General features: G+C 49.3%; 5 protein-coding genes across 5 annotated transcripts; 1 reads left to right on the top strand and 4 right to left on the bottom strand.

Annotated features, from left to right (window-relative positions):
* Positions 1-409: 409 nt before the first annotated feature.
* LOC108029361 (maltase A3) lies at positions 410-2,596 on the bottom strand. The gene is made up of 3 exons (XM_017101589.3): positions 1,439-2,596; positions 610-1,205; positions 410-542 (listed from the first exon to the last, which is right to left on the bottom strand). The coding sequence occupies exons 1-3, from the start codon at positions 2,579-2,581 to the stop codon at positions 476-478; spliced, it is 1,806 nt and encodes a 601-aa protein (XP_016957078.1). The 5' UTR covers positions 2,582-2,596; the 3' UTR covers positions 410-475.
* A 59-nt stretch (positions 2,597-2,655) lies between these two features.
* Positions 2,656-4,995, bottom strand: LOC108029360 (maltase A3). Its single transcript, XM_017101588.3, has 6 exons — positions 4,712-4,995; positions 4,191-4,651; positions 3,670-4,122; positions 3,152-3,606; positions 2,955-3,098; positions 2,656-2,894 (listed from the first exon to the last, which is right to left on the bottom strand). The coding sequence occupies exons 1-6, from the start codon at positions 4,920-4,922 to the stop codon at positions 2,726-2,728; spliced, it is 1,893 nt and encodes a 630-aa protein (XP_016957077.1). The 5' UTR covers positions 4,923-4,995; the 3' UTR covers positions 2,656-2,725.
* Positions 4,996-7,759: 2,764 nt separating this feature from the next.
* On the bottom strand, positions 7,760-9,841 carry LOC108029363 (maltase A3). The gene is made up of 5 exons (XM_017101591.3): positions 9,027-9,841; positions 8,912-8,968; positions 8,654-8,852; positions 8,092-8,543; positions 7,760-8,024 (listed from the first exon to the last, which is right to left on the bottom strand). The coding sequence occupies exons 1-5, from the start codon at positions 9,839-9,841 to the stop codon at positions 7,805-7,807; spliced, it is 1,743 nt and encodes a 580-aa protein (XP_016957080.1). The 3' UTR covers positions 7,760-7,804.
* Positions 9,842-10,960: 1,119 nt separating this feature from the next.
* On the top strand, positions 10,961-12,924 carry LOC108029364 (maltase A3). Its single transcript, XM_017101592.3, has 4 exons — positions 10,961-11,120; positions 11,177-12,542; positions 12,602-12,745; positions 12,810-12,924. The coding sequence occupies exons 1-4, from the start codon at positions 10,973-10,975 to the stop codon at positions 12,874-12,876; spliced, it is 1,725 nt and encodes a 574-aa protein (XP_016957081.1). The 5' UTR covers positions 10,961-10,972; the 3' UTR covers positions 12,877-12,924.
* A 363-nt stretch (positions 12,925-13,287) lies between these two features.
* Positions 13,288-15,195, bottom strand: LOC108029366 (maltase A2). The gene is made up of 3 exons (XM_017101593.2): positions 13,674-15,195; positions 13,478-13,606; positions 13,288-13,418 (listed from the first exon to the last, which is right to left on the bottom strand). The coding sequence occupies exons 1-3, from the start codon at positions 15,173-15,175 to the stop codon at positions 13,346-13,348; spliced, it is 1,704 nt and encodes a 567-aa protein (XP_016957082.1). The 5' UTR covers positions 15,176-15,195; the 3' UTR covers positions 13,288-13,345.
* Positions 15,196-15,422: the final 227 nt, after the last annotated feature.

Here is a 15,422-nt window from a genome sequence, read left to right as displayed (position 1 = left end):
GCAACTAGCCCGTTTTCGCCAAAATTTCACTCTGTTTTTTCCGAGTAAATTAATAGCTAACAGGGTCCTCTCCCGAGGACTTCTAAGTACGCCGACTACAGCCACACCTATAGGCCAACGCCCACGCACACTGCTTGCCTGATTTCCGAGACACCTTCTGTGGTCCTCTGGTTTTTGCGTGGCGGCAACGCTGCGTATGCGTGATTTGTGTGTCTTATCAATCACGTCTAATGGAATTTCCTTTGGCCCCGCCACCAGGCCGCGCAGCCACTCCGACTCTTGAGCCACGACAAAGTTGCCTAATAATTTATAATAAGTTGGCCCAGCACGCGACCTTAAAATTGAAAAGTTTTCCAATGTCGTTGCCGCAATGACTTATACGCCCGTGTAACAAGACACATTATCGATGTACTTTATGTATACCTTATGTATACGAAGTGTTCTTTTCAAACTTATGATTATGATTATGTAAACTCTAGGCAGACTCCAAAATCAAGGCTGCGTTTGGCTCCAACGACAAGTTGCTCAGTGAGACGGTATCGCTGTGAGAGGGAGAACGAAAAGTTACTTGAGGACTTGACTTCCAGGGAAGTTCCAAGGCAGACTCACCCAACTGTGGCCTTGGCCTGCGGATTGAGCAGCTTGATCTTGTAGTTGCCAGTGGCATATATGGCACTGGCCACATCCAAGCCGGAGACACTGGTGTCCAGCACATTGGCCACCAGCACGTAGGTGGTCTCCCCACTCAGGTACCTCCTGATGGCCACCACATTGTCGCCGACACTCCCGTACCGAGTGGCGCCCAACTGCAGAGTCTTCTGCTTGCGTAACTCCACCAGCTGCTTGTACAGGCTCAGGTGACTGGGACTCGTGGCGTTCTCCGTTTTGGCATTTACGGTCACGTAGTTCGGGTTGATCGGCAGCCAGGTGGTGGAGTTGCTGGAGAACCCTGCGTTGGACTCGTCACTCCACTGGAAGGGCGTCCTGGCGGGATCGCGGGTGAACTGCTCGTAGATTTGCGAGTTGGAGTTGCAGGCCGCCGGATCACGGCTGTCCTCCCAGCTGATGTCTAGGTCCGTCATGCCCAGCTCCTCCCCCTGGTAGGTGATGCTCACGCCGGGCAGGAACATCTGCAGCATGTTCATCAAGTCGATGCGGTTCTCCCCATAGCGGCTGCCCACCCGCCGCTGGTCATGATTGCCCATCTGCAGAGATTTGCAATAAGTAATGTATTTTAATCTTAAGCCAAAAATACCATAACATTTGGATGCTCCTACGCCAAGAGAAAAGGTACCGAAAATTCAAAAAGTTTTTTCAAACACAGGTTTTTAAGGGACTTTAACGAAATTTAACAAAATATTTTGGAAAAGTTGAATGGTTTGCCGAAAATTTTTAAGGTTTGATTTTTTGTTTCTGTGCCATCAGAAGAATCACTTACCACCCAGTTGGCCGTATGTCCGGCAGGCATCTGGCTCAACCAACTGTTGATGATCTTCACGAATCCCGTGGCACTAAGCTGCGTGTTGTTCTTGTCACCGTTGCCGCCAGTGATGAACTGGAAGTTGAAGGGCATCTGGGCGCCCTTGGTGGTGCGGTTGCCGTAGAACTGCATCACGTAGTCCAAGCCCGAGTAGGTCTCCACCATGATGACCCGCGTGTCGCCGCCGTGGATTCGCTGGTAGTCGTCGAGCAGCGTGCGCCACTGAAACACCATCTCCACCGTTTCGCGCAGGTCCTGGGTGTAGATGTGCTTTAGGTAGGAGGAGTCGTCCGGGTCGTCCGTGTAGCCACTCAGCGGCTCGTCTGGATAACGCCCTTCGGCGTCGGGCAGGACCTCGAAGCACCACGGCACCGCGTCCATGCGGAAGCCAGCCACTCCTCGGTCCAACCAGTAGGTTAGAACTCGCTTCATTTGGGCCACCACGGCGGGATTGCGGTAGTTGAGATCCGGCTGCTTGACCGCGAACTGGTGGAGGTAGTACTGCTGGCGCTCCTCGTTCCACTCCCAGGCACTGCCCCGGAAGGCCTGGAGCCAGTTGGAAGGGGGCGCCCTCTTTCCCGTGGTGGCATTCACGTAGCCATCGTGCCACATGTAGTAGTCCTCGTAGCCCTTCTCCCTCTTCACCGACTTCTGGAACCAGATGTTCTCGTCGCTCGAGTGATTGGGCACAAAGTCCAGGATGATCTTGATGTTCCGCTTGTTGGCCTCCACAATCAGCTCATCGAAGTCTGCCAGGGTTCCGTACTCCGGCTGAATGTCGTAGAAGTCGGAGATGTCGTAGCCGAAGTCCGCCATGGGTGAGCTGTAAATGGGCGACAGCCAGGTGGCCGTCACTCCGATCTCCTTGAGGTAGTCCAGCTTGGAGATGATGCCCTGCAGGTCACCGATGCCGTCGCCATCGGAGTCCTTGTAGGAGCGCGGGTAGATCTGGTAGAACTGCGCTACTTGCCACCAATCGCGGGTGGTATCCGTGGTGGTGGTGGCCCTCTCAAGGTCCAGATCCACTGCTGCCGCACTCCCAAGGTCGCAGTGCAGACCCAGGAGGAGTATCGCTACAATGATGTGATTCAAGCACGCCATGACTGACTGACCAACGGGCTTTTGGGCCCGCTTTTATAGACCGCCTCCCCACAGATTTTTCCACCGATAAGTGCTCAAGTGCTTTGACTGCGTTTATTGTGAGTATTTACTTATTAACTAGCAGCTGGAGCCGCGGGTGGGAACTCATCGATTTCCCAGATAGAGCGCCACTTGAACCAGCCAGAGATAAACCCCCAGAACGGGCAGAGAACGAGTCTCTCCATTGGTGGCGTAGCCGTAGTATGAGGAGATGGACTGCAGGATCAGCGAGTCCTTGGGATGCAGCTGCAGCGATGAGGAGTTGAGGAGATCACTGAGAGAGGGGATGAAATCAAAAAGCGGTCTGTTTGTGAACCAGAACAACTTGACCTACCCCACTTTGACCTGAGATCGCTCTGTGACCAGCACAACTTTGAGCTGAGGAGGCAATTCGGGGAAGCTCTGCCGAAGGTTGATGGTCTCCACGCCGTCGTAAATGTTCAAAAGGGTCAAGAAGGTCGAATCACGTTCGAGATACCTGTGAAAATCTATTGTTATTATGGGGGCCTTTGAAGTAGCTCTATGTGTCACCGTTTGACGGCCAGCACTGCGTCGCTGAGGGCCTTCACTTCAGTTTGGCCGCGCTGAAGGGTCTGCGATTGCTTCCTCAGCTCCCAGAGCTGCTTGAACACGTTGAGGTGACTCAGGGGCTTCTGCCGCTCCAGCTCCACGTTGACCTGCTTGTAGTCCAGGGCGATGGGCAGCCAGGTCTTGCTGGCATTGCTGAACCCCGCGTCCTGGTCATCGGCCCACTGGAAAGGAGTGCGCTCCGGATCGCGGGAGTAGCGCTCGTAGATGCTCGGGTTGGTGTTGCAGGCCGAGGGGTCCACCGTGTCCTTCCACGAGATCCACACGTTGGTCATGCCCAGCTCCTCGCCCTGGTAGGTGACACTGGCGCCGGGCAGCGTGGCCGTCAGCATGTGCAGCATGTCCACCCGATCCCGGCCCAAGCGGGATCCCACTCGCGGCTGATCGTGGTTGCCCAACTGGGGAAAAAAATGTCGCTGTTTTGAACATGGATCTTTGGATATTGGTGTGCATGAACCCACCACCCAGTTGGCGGTGCGCCCCTGCGGCATGTGCTGTAGCCACTTGAGCACCGTTCCCTTGTAGGCATGGGCGTTCGACGAGTTGGACAGCTCGCTTATCAGCAGAAAGTTGAACGGCAGCTGAGCGCCCTCCGCCGTCGCATTGCCGTAGTACTGCATCACGATCTCGATGGGTGAATAGGTCTCGGCCATCAAGATGCGGTCCTCCCCGCCGTGCTCGCGCTGGTAAGCGTCCAGCACCGCCCGCCACGAGTAGACCAGGTCAATGGTCTCCGGCTGATCCTTGGTGTAGATGTGCTGCAGATACCCGTAGTCCTCGGGGTCGTTGTCCCCGTCATTGCGCGGCTCGTCTCGGTACTGATTCTGAGCATCCGGCGCTATCTCAAATACGTGGGGTACGGCGTCAATGCGAAAGCCGGAGACGCCCTTGGCCAACCAAAATCTCAAAACATTCTGAGATGAAATGGAACGATTAAGAATCCTAGAAGAATTCTTAGCTGTTAGCAATGGCGGTGACTCACATTCATGGCCTCCCGTACTTTTGGGTTGCGGTAGTTCAAGTCCGGCTGCTTCTTTACAAATTGGTGCAGGTAGTACTCCTGACGACCCTCGTGCCATTGCCAAGCACTTCCCCGGAAAACGCTGATCCAATTGGAGGGCGGAGTGCGATTGCCATTTACCGTTCGCCCAGGGTGCCACACGTAAAAGTCCTTAAACTCCGGGTCCTTCGCCGCCGAGCGACGGAACCACTCGCACTCGTCACTCGAGTGGTTGGGCACGAAGTCCAGGATTATCTTGATGTCCAGCTTCTTGGCCACTTCCATCAGATGTTCAAAGTCCGCCATGGTTCCGAAAATCGCCGCAATCTCGGTGAAGTTGGCTATGTCGTAGCCAAAGTCAGCCATGGGTGAGGTGAAGATGGGCGATAGCCAAGTGGCCGTGATGCCCAGCTCCTTGAGGTAGGGCAGTTGCTCCGCGATGCCTGACATATATATTTAAATAGAGAAGGGTCTACATATTTATCTTTCTGTGCTCTTCTCACCATTCAGATCGCCCACGCCATCGCCGTTGCTGTCTTTAAATGACCTTGGGTAGATCTGATAGAAGGCGCCCGTCTGCCACCACTTGAGGTCGGGGGCCTGACTTTCGATGTCCACGAAATCCGCATGGTAGTTGGGGAAAGGTTGGCCCCTCGCGAGGCACAGAACTTGGAGTAGAACCACGAGCACTGCACCCATGCGGTGCTTAATCATTTTGACTGCCTTTTTGCGGTTCAGCGGTCTGAGTAGCACAGTTCTGCTCTCAACAAGCACACAAATGCGACTGGCGATCGAATGCAAAACAGAATTATGTGAGGCCCTTATATAAAGATCAGAGAATGGGGGAGAAAAGTCTGGGGCTTAGTTACAAATGTGTTTGAAAGGTCCATTGGGGTACAAAGCTTATAAAACAAAAATACAATTTTTTGCTTATAATACAACAATACAAATAATATAAAAACTTTAAGAGTTAGAAGTTAACGTTTACAAAACATGTAAACCTTGAATAACATTCTCTGGAGGGATCTCACTATTATCAGATTTAAGTAGTTCTCTACGCCCATGTGTAAAATATGCATCTATTTTATTTATAAACGCGCAGAGAATCGGGAGAATCAGAGAGCGCAGCAAAGATCTTGAGAGGGGAGCATGGCTCATAGTTAAAAGTAATCTGAACTGAAATATGTGGGGAGAAAAACATAAGCACGTATGGGATTTTTAAATGCTATTGGCAATCAAAGAATCAAGTAACATACATTTTTTGGAAATATCTAAAAAGTCAAGAATGGAGCTTTAAGAGTGTACAGATGCGGCAAAACAAAAATTTGCGAATATTAATGGACTGCCCTAAAATAGAATAAATATGGCGATCTACTACATATATACTATTTTAAAATATTAACTTAACTTATACAAACTTCGGCTTGCCGAAGTAAACTTCCTTTTTTGTTTCATATTACTTTCCCACTAATTTCCCGATTGTTCCTAGACAGCTATATAATATAGTCGTCCGATTAAGATAAAATTTAATTCGAAATTCAGAACTAATTAAAAAATGTTATTTCCAAACTTAGAAAGTTATATGTTAAAAAACACCAAAGATATAAATGTTATACCCTTGGAGAGGGTATAATAATTTCAGTCAGAAGATTGCAACGCAGTGAAGGAGACGTATGTATATTCTTCATGTCCGTCTGTTCGTCCGTCTGGTCGTCTATCCGTCCGTTTCTACGCAAACTAGTCTCTAAGTTTTGATGCTATCAAGCTGAAACTTTCCCAAAAGTCTTCTTTCTATTGCAGGTAGTATATAAGTCGAAACCAGCCGGATCGGACAACTATATCTTACAGCTGCCATAGGAACTATTGGGGAAAAAATTGTAAAAAAAATTATATCTTCGGTGTGTCTTATGAATTATGAATTAAATAGTATCAAAATCGGACGACTATATCATAAAGCTGTCTTAGGAACGATCGGGAAAACTTACTTGGGCAAGCTTTTATTCCCTCGGAGTTACAGAGCTTTGCGATTTCTAGAAACTAAACTATAAGTAAAGAAATATTAAGATGAATGTTTGCCCAAAAAGAATTAAAACCATCTTTCTATTATTGTGATATTGTTTCTATGGCAATTTATGGTTAAGTCGTCAGATTTTTTTAATTTATTCGAAGTAATGTAAAATACTGCAGAATTCTGCAAGATTCTACTCTTAAAATGTCGAACAAGACAAAATTTGATCTTTTTTAATTTTTAAAAAATATTTTTCGTATTATTCCAATGGAAGCAATACGATATAGTTGTCCAATCCTGCTCGTTTCGACTTATTCTATCTTCAGCACAAAACCTTTTGGGAAGGTTTTCGTAGAAGCGGACAGACGGGCAGAAGAAAAGACAGACATGGCTGGATCGACTCGTCTAGCGGTGCTGATAGAGACTATATATACATTATGGGAAAACGTTTCCTGCACTGCGTTGCAAACTACTGACTCAAATAATTGTACCCTCTTCAAGGGCAAAATAATTAGTTAACAAGTCAAGATTTTTATTTATCTAATAAAATAATAGTTTTTGAATAAATATTATACATACTTTTTGTAAATATTTTTTTTAAATTTTTGTGGTAGCTTTGTGAGTAATATGAGTTTAATTAGATAATCTGCTGGCTATTCTTTAGCACTTTACCAAATACATAAGATCACGGTTAGTATAATGACACTGTCCGAAAGTATTTTTGTGCTGGCCTGTAAGCTTTAAATTATGTTAATATCAACGATACACAAATATTTTTAAAACAGTAATTTTAATTTACACCAAATAAAAACCTTTATAAAAGTGGCGGGAGACAAACTTTAGCTTAATAAGCGTTTTATGATTTTAGAGTGGTGGAAATTCTGTCCCAAAGACACTATTACTTTTATGCTTATTAAAAAGTATTTCGTAGTTCTGTTCAATTCTTTAATTATTCACAAGGGGTACTCATGTCCGCAAGGGTCATCAGGGTGATTGTTATATTTAAAAAAACGATTTTTAGTATGAGTAATTTTTTTTTAAATTTTAAAACTCAGATAAAAATGCATGAATTTTTTATAAAACTTGAAAAAAAAAACACAAACAAGAGAGAGTGCTGTAGACGAGTGCCGCAAAAAAAAATTTGACTGAGGTGGTGGTTGCGGTTCACTTCAAAATCTTCTAGGTACTTTCTTGGACTTTATGATACCCTTATATATTCATGATCAAGATCACTAACCCAGTCGATCCAGCCATGTCCGTTTAAAACGCTTAAATCTGACTACCGCCCACATAACATTTACTGAAAAAGCGGTTAGGTGGCGCTTTACGATACCGCTTTGCTGCTTATTTATATCCATTTCCGTTTTGCTTCCTTAAGCTGAGTAACGGGTATCTGATAGTCGAGACATTCGACAATAGCATTCTTCCTTTTTTTTTAATGTTAATCTGCGCTATATCGGAGCGTCTGTTTTGGGACGGCTTTTGGGCATTAGAGTCGGCGCGGCACCCTGTGCGATAGCACTTCGGCGATCATAAAAAGTGATTCATAATGTTTTTCAATTCTTTAATTTTTTACAAGGGGAATAAACTAAGCGGTCGTTGTGGAGCGCAGCACAATGGCCTCGTGAGGCATTAGGGTGACACTTGTGGCGGACAACTGATCCCCGACCTTTTTGATGGACTTTTCGGTCACCAGGGCGTACTGGAACTTGGCGGGCAGGCTGCCGAACACAGTAGATAGGTTGACATTCTCGATGGAGTCGAAAATGTTGAACAGCGAGATGTAAACGTAGTCGCCGCTCAGGTGGCTGCAGATCAAGATAGTTGGATGCAATTGAATAGTTGATTAAAGTCTTAAAGATCCAGAAAACTCACCGTTTGACAGCCAGAACATAGCTGCTCACCGCCTTGATCTCCGCGGATCCCTCCTCGATGCTGGGCTCCTGACGCAGATTTTGCAGCCGTTTGAACACGTTCAAGTGGCTCAAGGACGCTCCGCGCTCGGTCTTTACGTTCCTCTGGGGATAGTCAGAGGACACTGGCAGCCAGGTGGTGTTGCCGGTGGTGAATCCAGCGAGCTTTTCGTCCGACCAGTGCATCGGAGTGCGAGCCGGATCCCGGGAGTTGTCCATGTAGTTGGACTCGTAGCCATTGCAGGCCTGCGGGTCCACGGTGTCCTCCCAGGAGACGTAGCCGTCGAGCATGCCCAGCTCCTCGCCGTTGTAGGTGATGCTGCAGCCGGGAAGAATCAGCAGCAGGATGTTGAAGAGGTCGACCCGGTCAGCTCCGAATCGGGAACCCACGCGGTTCTTGTCGTGGTTTCCGATCTGTTCAAAGAAGGCGTAAACTAGTTTATAGCGCTCATAAGAAATTATATTCCGCTTGCCCCGCTCTAATGATTAACTAATTGCCAATAGCTCACCCCCCCCAAACTTACCACCCAGTTAGCGCTCTTGCCCTCGGGCATCAGATTAAGCCAGTTGTTAATCAGGTACTCGTAGTGATAGGCATCGGAATCATAGTGCAGATTGCTTATCAGCTGGAAGTTGAACGGTATCTGGGCACCGTCGGCCGTGGCATTCCCGTAATAATCCATTACGATCTCGATTGGGGACCAGGTTTCCACCATTAAAATGCTGATTAATACGAAAAATTTGACTATTTTCAAGATTTTTCCGCTTTTGAAGCTACCTACCGCTCATCTCCTCCGTTGTCGGCTTGGAACTGCTCGAGAATTTGGCGCCATTCATAACTGAAAATGCGGAAAGATTAAAAGGGGCTTTATAAGGATATTAACAATCCAAACGTACACCAGGTGAGGGGTCTCCGGCTGGTCCACGGTGTAGATCTTGTGCGTGTAGCCGTACTCGTCCGGGTCGTCAGTCCAATCGTTGCGGGGTTCGTCAGGATAGTTGCCGTTCTCATCGGCCTCGATCTCGAAGGCGTGGTAAATGGCATCGACGCGAAATCCATCGACGCCCTTCTCCAGCCAGAAACGTAGCACATTGTTCATCTCCTCGCGCACCACGGGATTACGGAAATTAAAATCCGGCTGCTTCTTGTGGAACTGGTGGAGGTAGTACTCCTGGCGACCCTCGTGCCACTCCCAAGCGCTGCCACGGAACACGCTCACCCAGTTGGTGGGCGGACGACGAGTTCCATTCTCGTTGAGGAATCCCGGGTGCCAGACATAGTAGTCCTTGTACCCCTCCTCTCCAGCAGCCGATCGGATGAACCAGTCGCACTCATCGCTGGAGTGATTGGGCACAAAGTCTAGGATGATCTTCACTCCCAGCTCCTTAGAGCGGGAGACCATCTCCTCGAAGTCCTCCATCGTCCCGAAAAGGGGATCGACCGCCTTGAAGTCGGAGATGTCGTAGCCAAAGTCGGCCATGGGCGACTTAAGGAAGGGCGACAGCCAAGTGGCGGTAATACCGATCTCCTTCAGGTACTCCAGCTTCTCGGTCACTCCGTTCAAGTCCCCAACTCCATCACCGTCTGTGTCCTTAAAGGATCGTGGGTATATCTGATAGAAGGAAGCGGTTTTCCACCAGGGGGCCAACGCCGCATCGACGGCCAGAAGGCCGAGGCCCAAGAGCAGGAAGAGGCTAGTCCAAGTGGCCATTGCTAACTGTAAGTGGTGCGATTGGAATCGGTTTCTTATACACGGCGATAATCTATGGACCTTATCGATTCTGACTCTTTGGCGCGAAAAGCCGCACGACCACCTGGGGAAAATATATAAAGAGACCTTTGGCTGCAGAATAAAAATTTTCAGATACTGATGTTGTTTAATTAAAGATGTGATTTTATTTATGGTGGGGGAAGACGAACATCTTCAAATTCATCTAATGCCGTAAAGTGTGAAGTATCTATTAGATAAGATTTTATACACAAAAAATATTTACACCTAATTATCCCAGGTTATTTCCTCATAGTTACCTAATAGCACTATTACTAAATTAGTTCTTCGTTTTATCCGTTTAGCCATTTTGTAAATCTTTTTTTAATGCAAGTTTGCTCATCTGTTAGGAACTATGAGAAAGTAAACACCAACATTGGCCATTGCTGTTTCGGCCAACCTTAAACCAGCAAAATATGAAAATATATTTGTTTTTAAAATTTATAATGAATCTGAATGCAATTTTTATATATATGCACATACATTTTTCATAGTACATATAGGTGCACGGTCATGGGTATGTAAGTATCCAACACTCGGCGTATCTTATCTTAAAAAAAAACCAAACATTATTAGAATAAGTTAGTTTGCTAGGGAGCAAACCATTCTGCGCCCTTACCAGCTATTGTCAACCAATGACCTATACTCATAAAGTTCCAGTTCCAACCGACACGTTATCACAGCCTTCAACCCCGATTCGCCTACTTTTATTGGCACAAAAGCCCAATGGAAGAGAGCCAATAAATTACTCCCCCCCGCGAAATAAAAGAACAAAATTGCCGATAAGATATGGCAGTATGCAGTTGGAATTCATTTACCTGCCAATCTGTCTCATGATCTTCGGGCGTGAGCCAAGCCGAAACGACTACCAAATGGATACAATAAATTCCACAACCCCGTATCATGAGAACCCATTCGCAGTGGATTGTAAATCTGCCAGTCCCACAAAGCTAATCAGAAATAGTTGGCCTTATGGAGGGCTTATCGCCGCCTTATCGATTGGAGCGCTGTGCATAAATAGGGGCCCTGTATAATCCCTCTGGCCATTGGCAATCGATCGATTTTGTGGGAGCCATGTTCAAGTTACTGGTGCTCTCCTGCCTGTTGGCTTTGGCGCTGCCCTCGCTGGCGGAAGTTGGCTGGTGGAAAACGGGCCAGTTCTACCAGATCTACCCCAGATCTTTCAAGGATAGCGATGGCGATGGTGTGGGCGATCTCGTTGGTAAGTTTTTGTTTTCAAAAGACATAGATACGGGCTTCACAATGAATAATTGTCAGGTATTACGCAACAACTGCCCTACCTAAAGGAAATTGGTATCACGGCCACCTGGCTGTCCCCGATCTTCACTTCGCCCATGGCTGATTTCGGCTATGATGTGGCGGATCTGAAGAACATCGACCCCCTTTTCGGAACCATGGAAGACTTCGAGGCCCTGTTGGCGCGCGCCAAGGAGTTGGACATCAAGATCATCCTGGACTTTGTCCCCAACCACACGAGCGACGAGTGCGACTGGTTCATCCGGTCAGCCGCCGGCGAGGAGGAGTACAGGGACTTCTACGTGTGGCACACCGGCAAGGTGGTCAACGGTATACGGCAGGCACCCAACAACTGGCTCTCCGTGTTCCGCGGCTCCATGTGGACCTGGAACGAGCAACGCCAGGCCTACTACCTCCACCAGTTCCACGCCAAGCAGCCCGATCTCAACTACCGCAACCCCAAGGTGGTGGAGGCCATGAAGGACGTCCTGCGCTTCTGGCTGCGAAAGGGAGCCTATGGATTCCGCATCGACGCAGTGCCGCATGTGTTCGAGATTCCCGCCGACGCCGATGGCAACTGGCCCGACGAGCCCCAAAACGAAGAAGTGAGCGATCCCGAGGACTACAACTACCTGCAGCACATCTATACCACAAACCAGCCCGAGACCCTGGAGCTGGTCTACGAGTTCCGCGACGTGATCGAGGAGATCGACGCCGAGTTGGGCGGCGATGACCGCGTCCTGCTCACCGAAGCCTACTCCCCGCTGGATGTCCTGATGCAGTACTACGGAAACGGAACCCACCTGGGCTCCCACATCCCCTTCAACTTCGAGCTGCTGGCCAAGATCGGCTACAGCTCCGACGCCTACCACTACTCGGAGCTGATCCACAACTGGCTGGACAACATGCCCGAAGGCCAGGTGGCCAACTGGGTGTTCGGCAACCACGACCAGAGCCGCATCGGCTCCCGCCTGGGCACCGACCGCATCGACGCCTGCAACATGATCGTCCTGGGCCTTCCCGGCGTGAGTGTGACCTACCAGGGCGAGGAGACGGGCATGACCGACGTGTGGATCAGCTGGGAGGACACCGTGGACCCGCAGGCCTGCCAGTCCAACGAGCATGAGTTCGAGCGCCTCAGCCGCGACCCCGTGCGAACTCCCTTCCAGTGGAGCGACGAGCAGAACGCCGGCTTCTCCAACGCCTCCGTCACCTGGCTTCCGGTGGCCAGTGACTACAAGTCGGTCAACGTGAAGAAGGAGCGCGGAATCGCTCTGAGCCACCTGAACGTATACAAGCAGCTGCGCTCTCTGCGGGATGAGCCCACCTTGAAGCAGGGCGACGTCTCTGTTTCGGCCATTGGCCCCAACGTGCTGGCCTTCAAGCGGTAAGCAAAGAAAACCCATTTTCCGAAGCCCGGTAGATTACCGATTCCTCAATACACAGTTCCCTGGCTGGTTACAAGTCCTTCATCACCGTCATCAACATCAACGATGATGTCGAGTCGGTCAACTTGGACTCTGTCTTCACTTCCATCTCCACTCAACTGCAATACGTGGTGGTGAACGACAAGAGTTCGCGTCGCAAGAAGTGAGTACTAGTCACCTTAAACCATATATTATATAATGCTTACCACCTACCCATATTCCCTCAGCGATCTAACTTTTGCCAACTCTGTGCTGCTGATGCCCAAGGAGGCCGTCGTGCTGAGCACGGTCTGAACCCATTTAATAGCTCTTTAATAAAGATTTACCAAAACGCATAACTTCCTCATGGGGGTATAATTACTCAACAGAGTGCTTATCTTTGCGATAGCCCCACACTAAGTTGTATAAGCACTGATTAGGAACCGACCCACTGGAAGTTTTGAATAATACCTATTAAATTTATTGGGCAATCGGGCAAGAACTGCGTGCGACTGATTACTATCGATCAGGATTACTCGCAGAATAATCCAATGCATTAGCTGATGCCAGGGCCAAATGGGCATATCTTTAGGTGGGCGATGTTTCAATCGAAGTATGTGTAATTGGCACTCAAAGTTCACTTTGTTATATGGCTGGGAACTCATGCGGCGAGTTGCTGAAAGAAACAGGCCCTATCTTTATGGGGGACCCCAATGGCAATCGATATTGTTTAACAGGAAATAAACAAGGAATTTATTTTTTTAATAACAAAATCGGAATGGAGCTACGCCGACCAGCGTAAAACGACTGCTTCGTAGGGCATGAGAATGATTCTCCGCGACAGGTCTACTTTTTGTCTGTATAGTAAGCAAAGTTAGTTGGAAATGTAGTGGAGCAGTAGTGAGAGGAAGCTTACCCAGCATAGTGCTTGGAGTACGCGGTGACCAAGACATACTCGTAGATCTTGGAGGCCAGTCCATCGATAATCTCCATGTCGTTGCCCATGTTGACCAGGATTCGGTACTCCTCGCTGTACTTGTTAGTGCTGGAGAGGCCATAAATTCCGGGCCATAAGTTGTGATGTGGAAAAGGATGTATAGTATCAAACCTACCGTATAATTTGCAACACCTGTTCCGTGACCGCCTCGTAGGAGAATCCTCCCTCCTTCTTAAAAGCCAAAAAGGCGGCGCTGCTCTTTAGGGCCTGCAGTCCCTTGAAGACGTTCAGGGAGGATCTCGACACCCCGCGCTCCGACTGCACATTGTATCGCTGGTAGTCGGTACTAAGGGGCAACCAGGTGCTGTCCCCATCAGAGAAGTCGGCATTCTTTCCGGCAGTCCACTGCATCGGCGTTCGCTCCCCATCCCGATCCTCGCAAGAGTCGCCAGCGCACTCCACGTCCACGTTGGACATGCCGATCTCCTCGCCGTAGTAAGTCACCGAGGCACCTGGCAGGGCGTTCACGATGACATTCAGCAGATCCACTTTGTGGGCTCCCATGCGATCGGCCACCCGGTTGGTGTCATGATTTCCGACCACCCAGTTGGCCGTCTGGTGGTCCGTCCACATGGTGTTCATCCAGTAGTCGATGGATCCCACCACATCACTGGCGGTGGAGTAGCCGCTGAGGTACATCAGCTGGAAGTTCATGGGCAGCTGGGTGCCCTGATGGGTGCTGTTGCCGAAGTACGCACTCAGCGTTTCCACGGAGGAGTAGGCCTCGGCCAGGAGAACCCTGGAGTCGCCTCCGTTCTCCGATCTGTAGCTGTCCAGAAACGCCCGCCACTCGTACATCAAGTCCACCGTGGCTGGCTGGTCCTTGGTGTAGATGTGATCGTGGTAGTCGTAGGCATAGGGGTCGCTGCCCCAGCCGCTGACTGGTTCATCCGGGTAGGAGCCATCCGCGTTTCGGAGCTCATAGATGTGGGGAACAGCATCGATTCTGAATCCGTCCACTCCGCGGTCCAGCCAAAATTTCAGGACGTCCAGCATGTGCTCCCTCACCATGGGGTTGGTGAAGTTGAGATCCGGCTGCTTCACCTGGAACTGGTGCAGGAAGTACTGCTGGCGCTTCTCGTTCCACGTCCACATGGGTCCGCTGAACACGCTGATCCAATTGGAGGGCGGTTCCCTCTCCCCGGTTTCCTCGTTCAACCTTCCATCGTCCCACACGTAGAAGTCATCGAAACCCTCCTCGCGGTTCACGGACTTCTGGAACCACTCGTTCTCGTCGCTCGAGTGGTTGGGTACAAAGTCCAGGATGATCTTTACGCCCAGCGACTTGGCCTCCACTATCAGGGCATCGAAGTCCTCAAGCGTACCGAAAATCGGATCGATGTCGTAGAAGTTGGAGATGTCGTAGCCAAAATCCGACATGGGCGACGTGAAAATGGGCGACAGCCAGGTGGCCGTGATGCCGATTTCCTTGAGATACCCCAGTCGCGAAGTAATACCCTTCAAGTCCCCGATGCCGTCGCCGTCGCTGTCTTGGAAGGAGCGCGGATATATCTGGTAGAGCGAGGCGTTCTCCCACCAATCGATGTCCGCCCCACCCACTCGGGTGGAGGCCACGAGGAGCAGAGCCACCAGGCCGAGATGTGCCCACTGCGGCATTTCGATAGCGTTTGAGTGGGCCAAACTCAATTTGCTAATAACAATTGCCGGCCATGTAGCGATTGAACAGGCGATAAGGCCGCAATTGCTGCGGCCAACTGGTAATCTATCAGTGTTTTATCGCATATTTTCTAGATTAAATACCCGCGGACTGGGCTTTTTCCCACTCTCTCCTTCTCTCTTTTTATTGGATATTCCTCTAAAGCGTGAAGTGTCGTAAAATTGCAATAAAAATAAATACGACTGT

The sequence above is a fragment of the Drosophila biarmipes genome, chromosome 2R (assembly GCF_025231255.1).
Source record: "Drosophila biarmipes strain raj3 chromosome 2R, RU_DBia_V1.1, whole genome shotgun sequence".
Classification (NCBI taxonomy): Eukaryota; Metazoa; Arthropoda; class Insecta; order Diptera; family Drosophilidae; genus Drosophila; species Drosophila biarmipes.
Note: the sequence above shows the minus strand (reverse complement) of the source record. Positions and strands in the feature narration are given on the sequence as shown.

Coding starts and splice junctions, on each gene's coding strand:
- LOC108029366 (XM_017101593.2), bottom strand. CDS start 15,175: ATGCCGCAGTGGGCACATCTCGGCCTGGTGGCTCTGCTCCTCGTGGCC. Junction 13,607..13,673: donor CAGGTGTTGCAAATTATACG/GTAGGTTTGATA, acceptor TGGCCTCTCCAG/CACTAACAAGTACAGCGAGG. Junction 13,419..13,477: donor TACTCCAAGCACTATGCTGG/GTAAGCTTCCTC, acceptor CTTACTATACAG/ACAAAAAGTAGACCTGTCGC.
- LOC108029364 (XM_017101592.3), top strand. CDS start 10,973: ATGTTCAAGTTACTGGTGCTCTCCTGCCTGTTGGCTTTGGCGCTGCCC. Junction 11,121..11,176: donor TGGTGTGGGCGATCTCGTTG/GTAAGTTTTTGT, acceptor AATAATTGTCAG/GTATTACGCAACAACTGCCC. Junction 12,543..12,601: donor AACGTGCTGGCCTTCAAGCG/GTAAGCAAAGAA, acceptor CTCAATACACAG/TTCCCTGGCTGGTTACAAGT.
- LOC108029361 (XM_017101589.3), bottom strand. CDS start 2,581: ATGGCGTGCTTGAATCACATCATTGTAGCGATACTCCTCCTGGGTCTG. Junction 1,206..1,438: donor GACATACGGCCAACTGGGTG/GTAAGTGATTCT, acceptor AAATCTCTGCAG/ATGGGCAATCATGACCAGCG. Junction 543..609: donor CAGGCCAAGGCCACAGTTGG/GTGAGTCTGCCT, acceptor TCCCTCTCACAG/CGATACCGTCTCACTGAGCA.
- LOC108029360 (XM_017101588.3), bottom strand. CDS start 4,922: ATGATTAAGCACCGCATGGGTGCAGTGCTCGTGGTTCTACTCCAAGTT. Junction 4,123..4,190: donor AAGTACGGGAGGCCATGAAT/GTGAGTCACCGC, acceptor ATTTCATCTCAG/AATGTTTTGAGATTTTGGTT. Junction 3,607..3,669: donor GGCGCACCGCCAACTGGGTG/GTGGGTTCATGC, acceptor TTTTTTCCCCAG/TTGGGCAACCACGATCAGCC.
- LOC108029363 (XM_017101591.3), bottom strand. CDS start 9,841: ATGGCCACTTGGACTAGCCTCTTCCTGCTCTTGGGCCTCGGCCTTCTG. Junction 8,853..8,911: donor GACAACGGAGGAGATGAGCG/GTAGGTAGCTTC, acceptor CGTATTAATCAG/CATTTTAATGGTGGAAACCT. Junction 8,544..8,653: donor GCAAGAGCGCTAACTGGGTG/GTAAGTTTGGGG, acceptor TTCTTTGAACAG/ATCGGAAACCACGACAAGAA.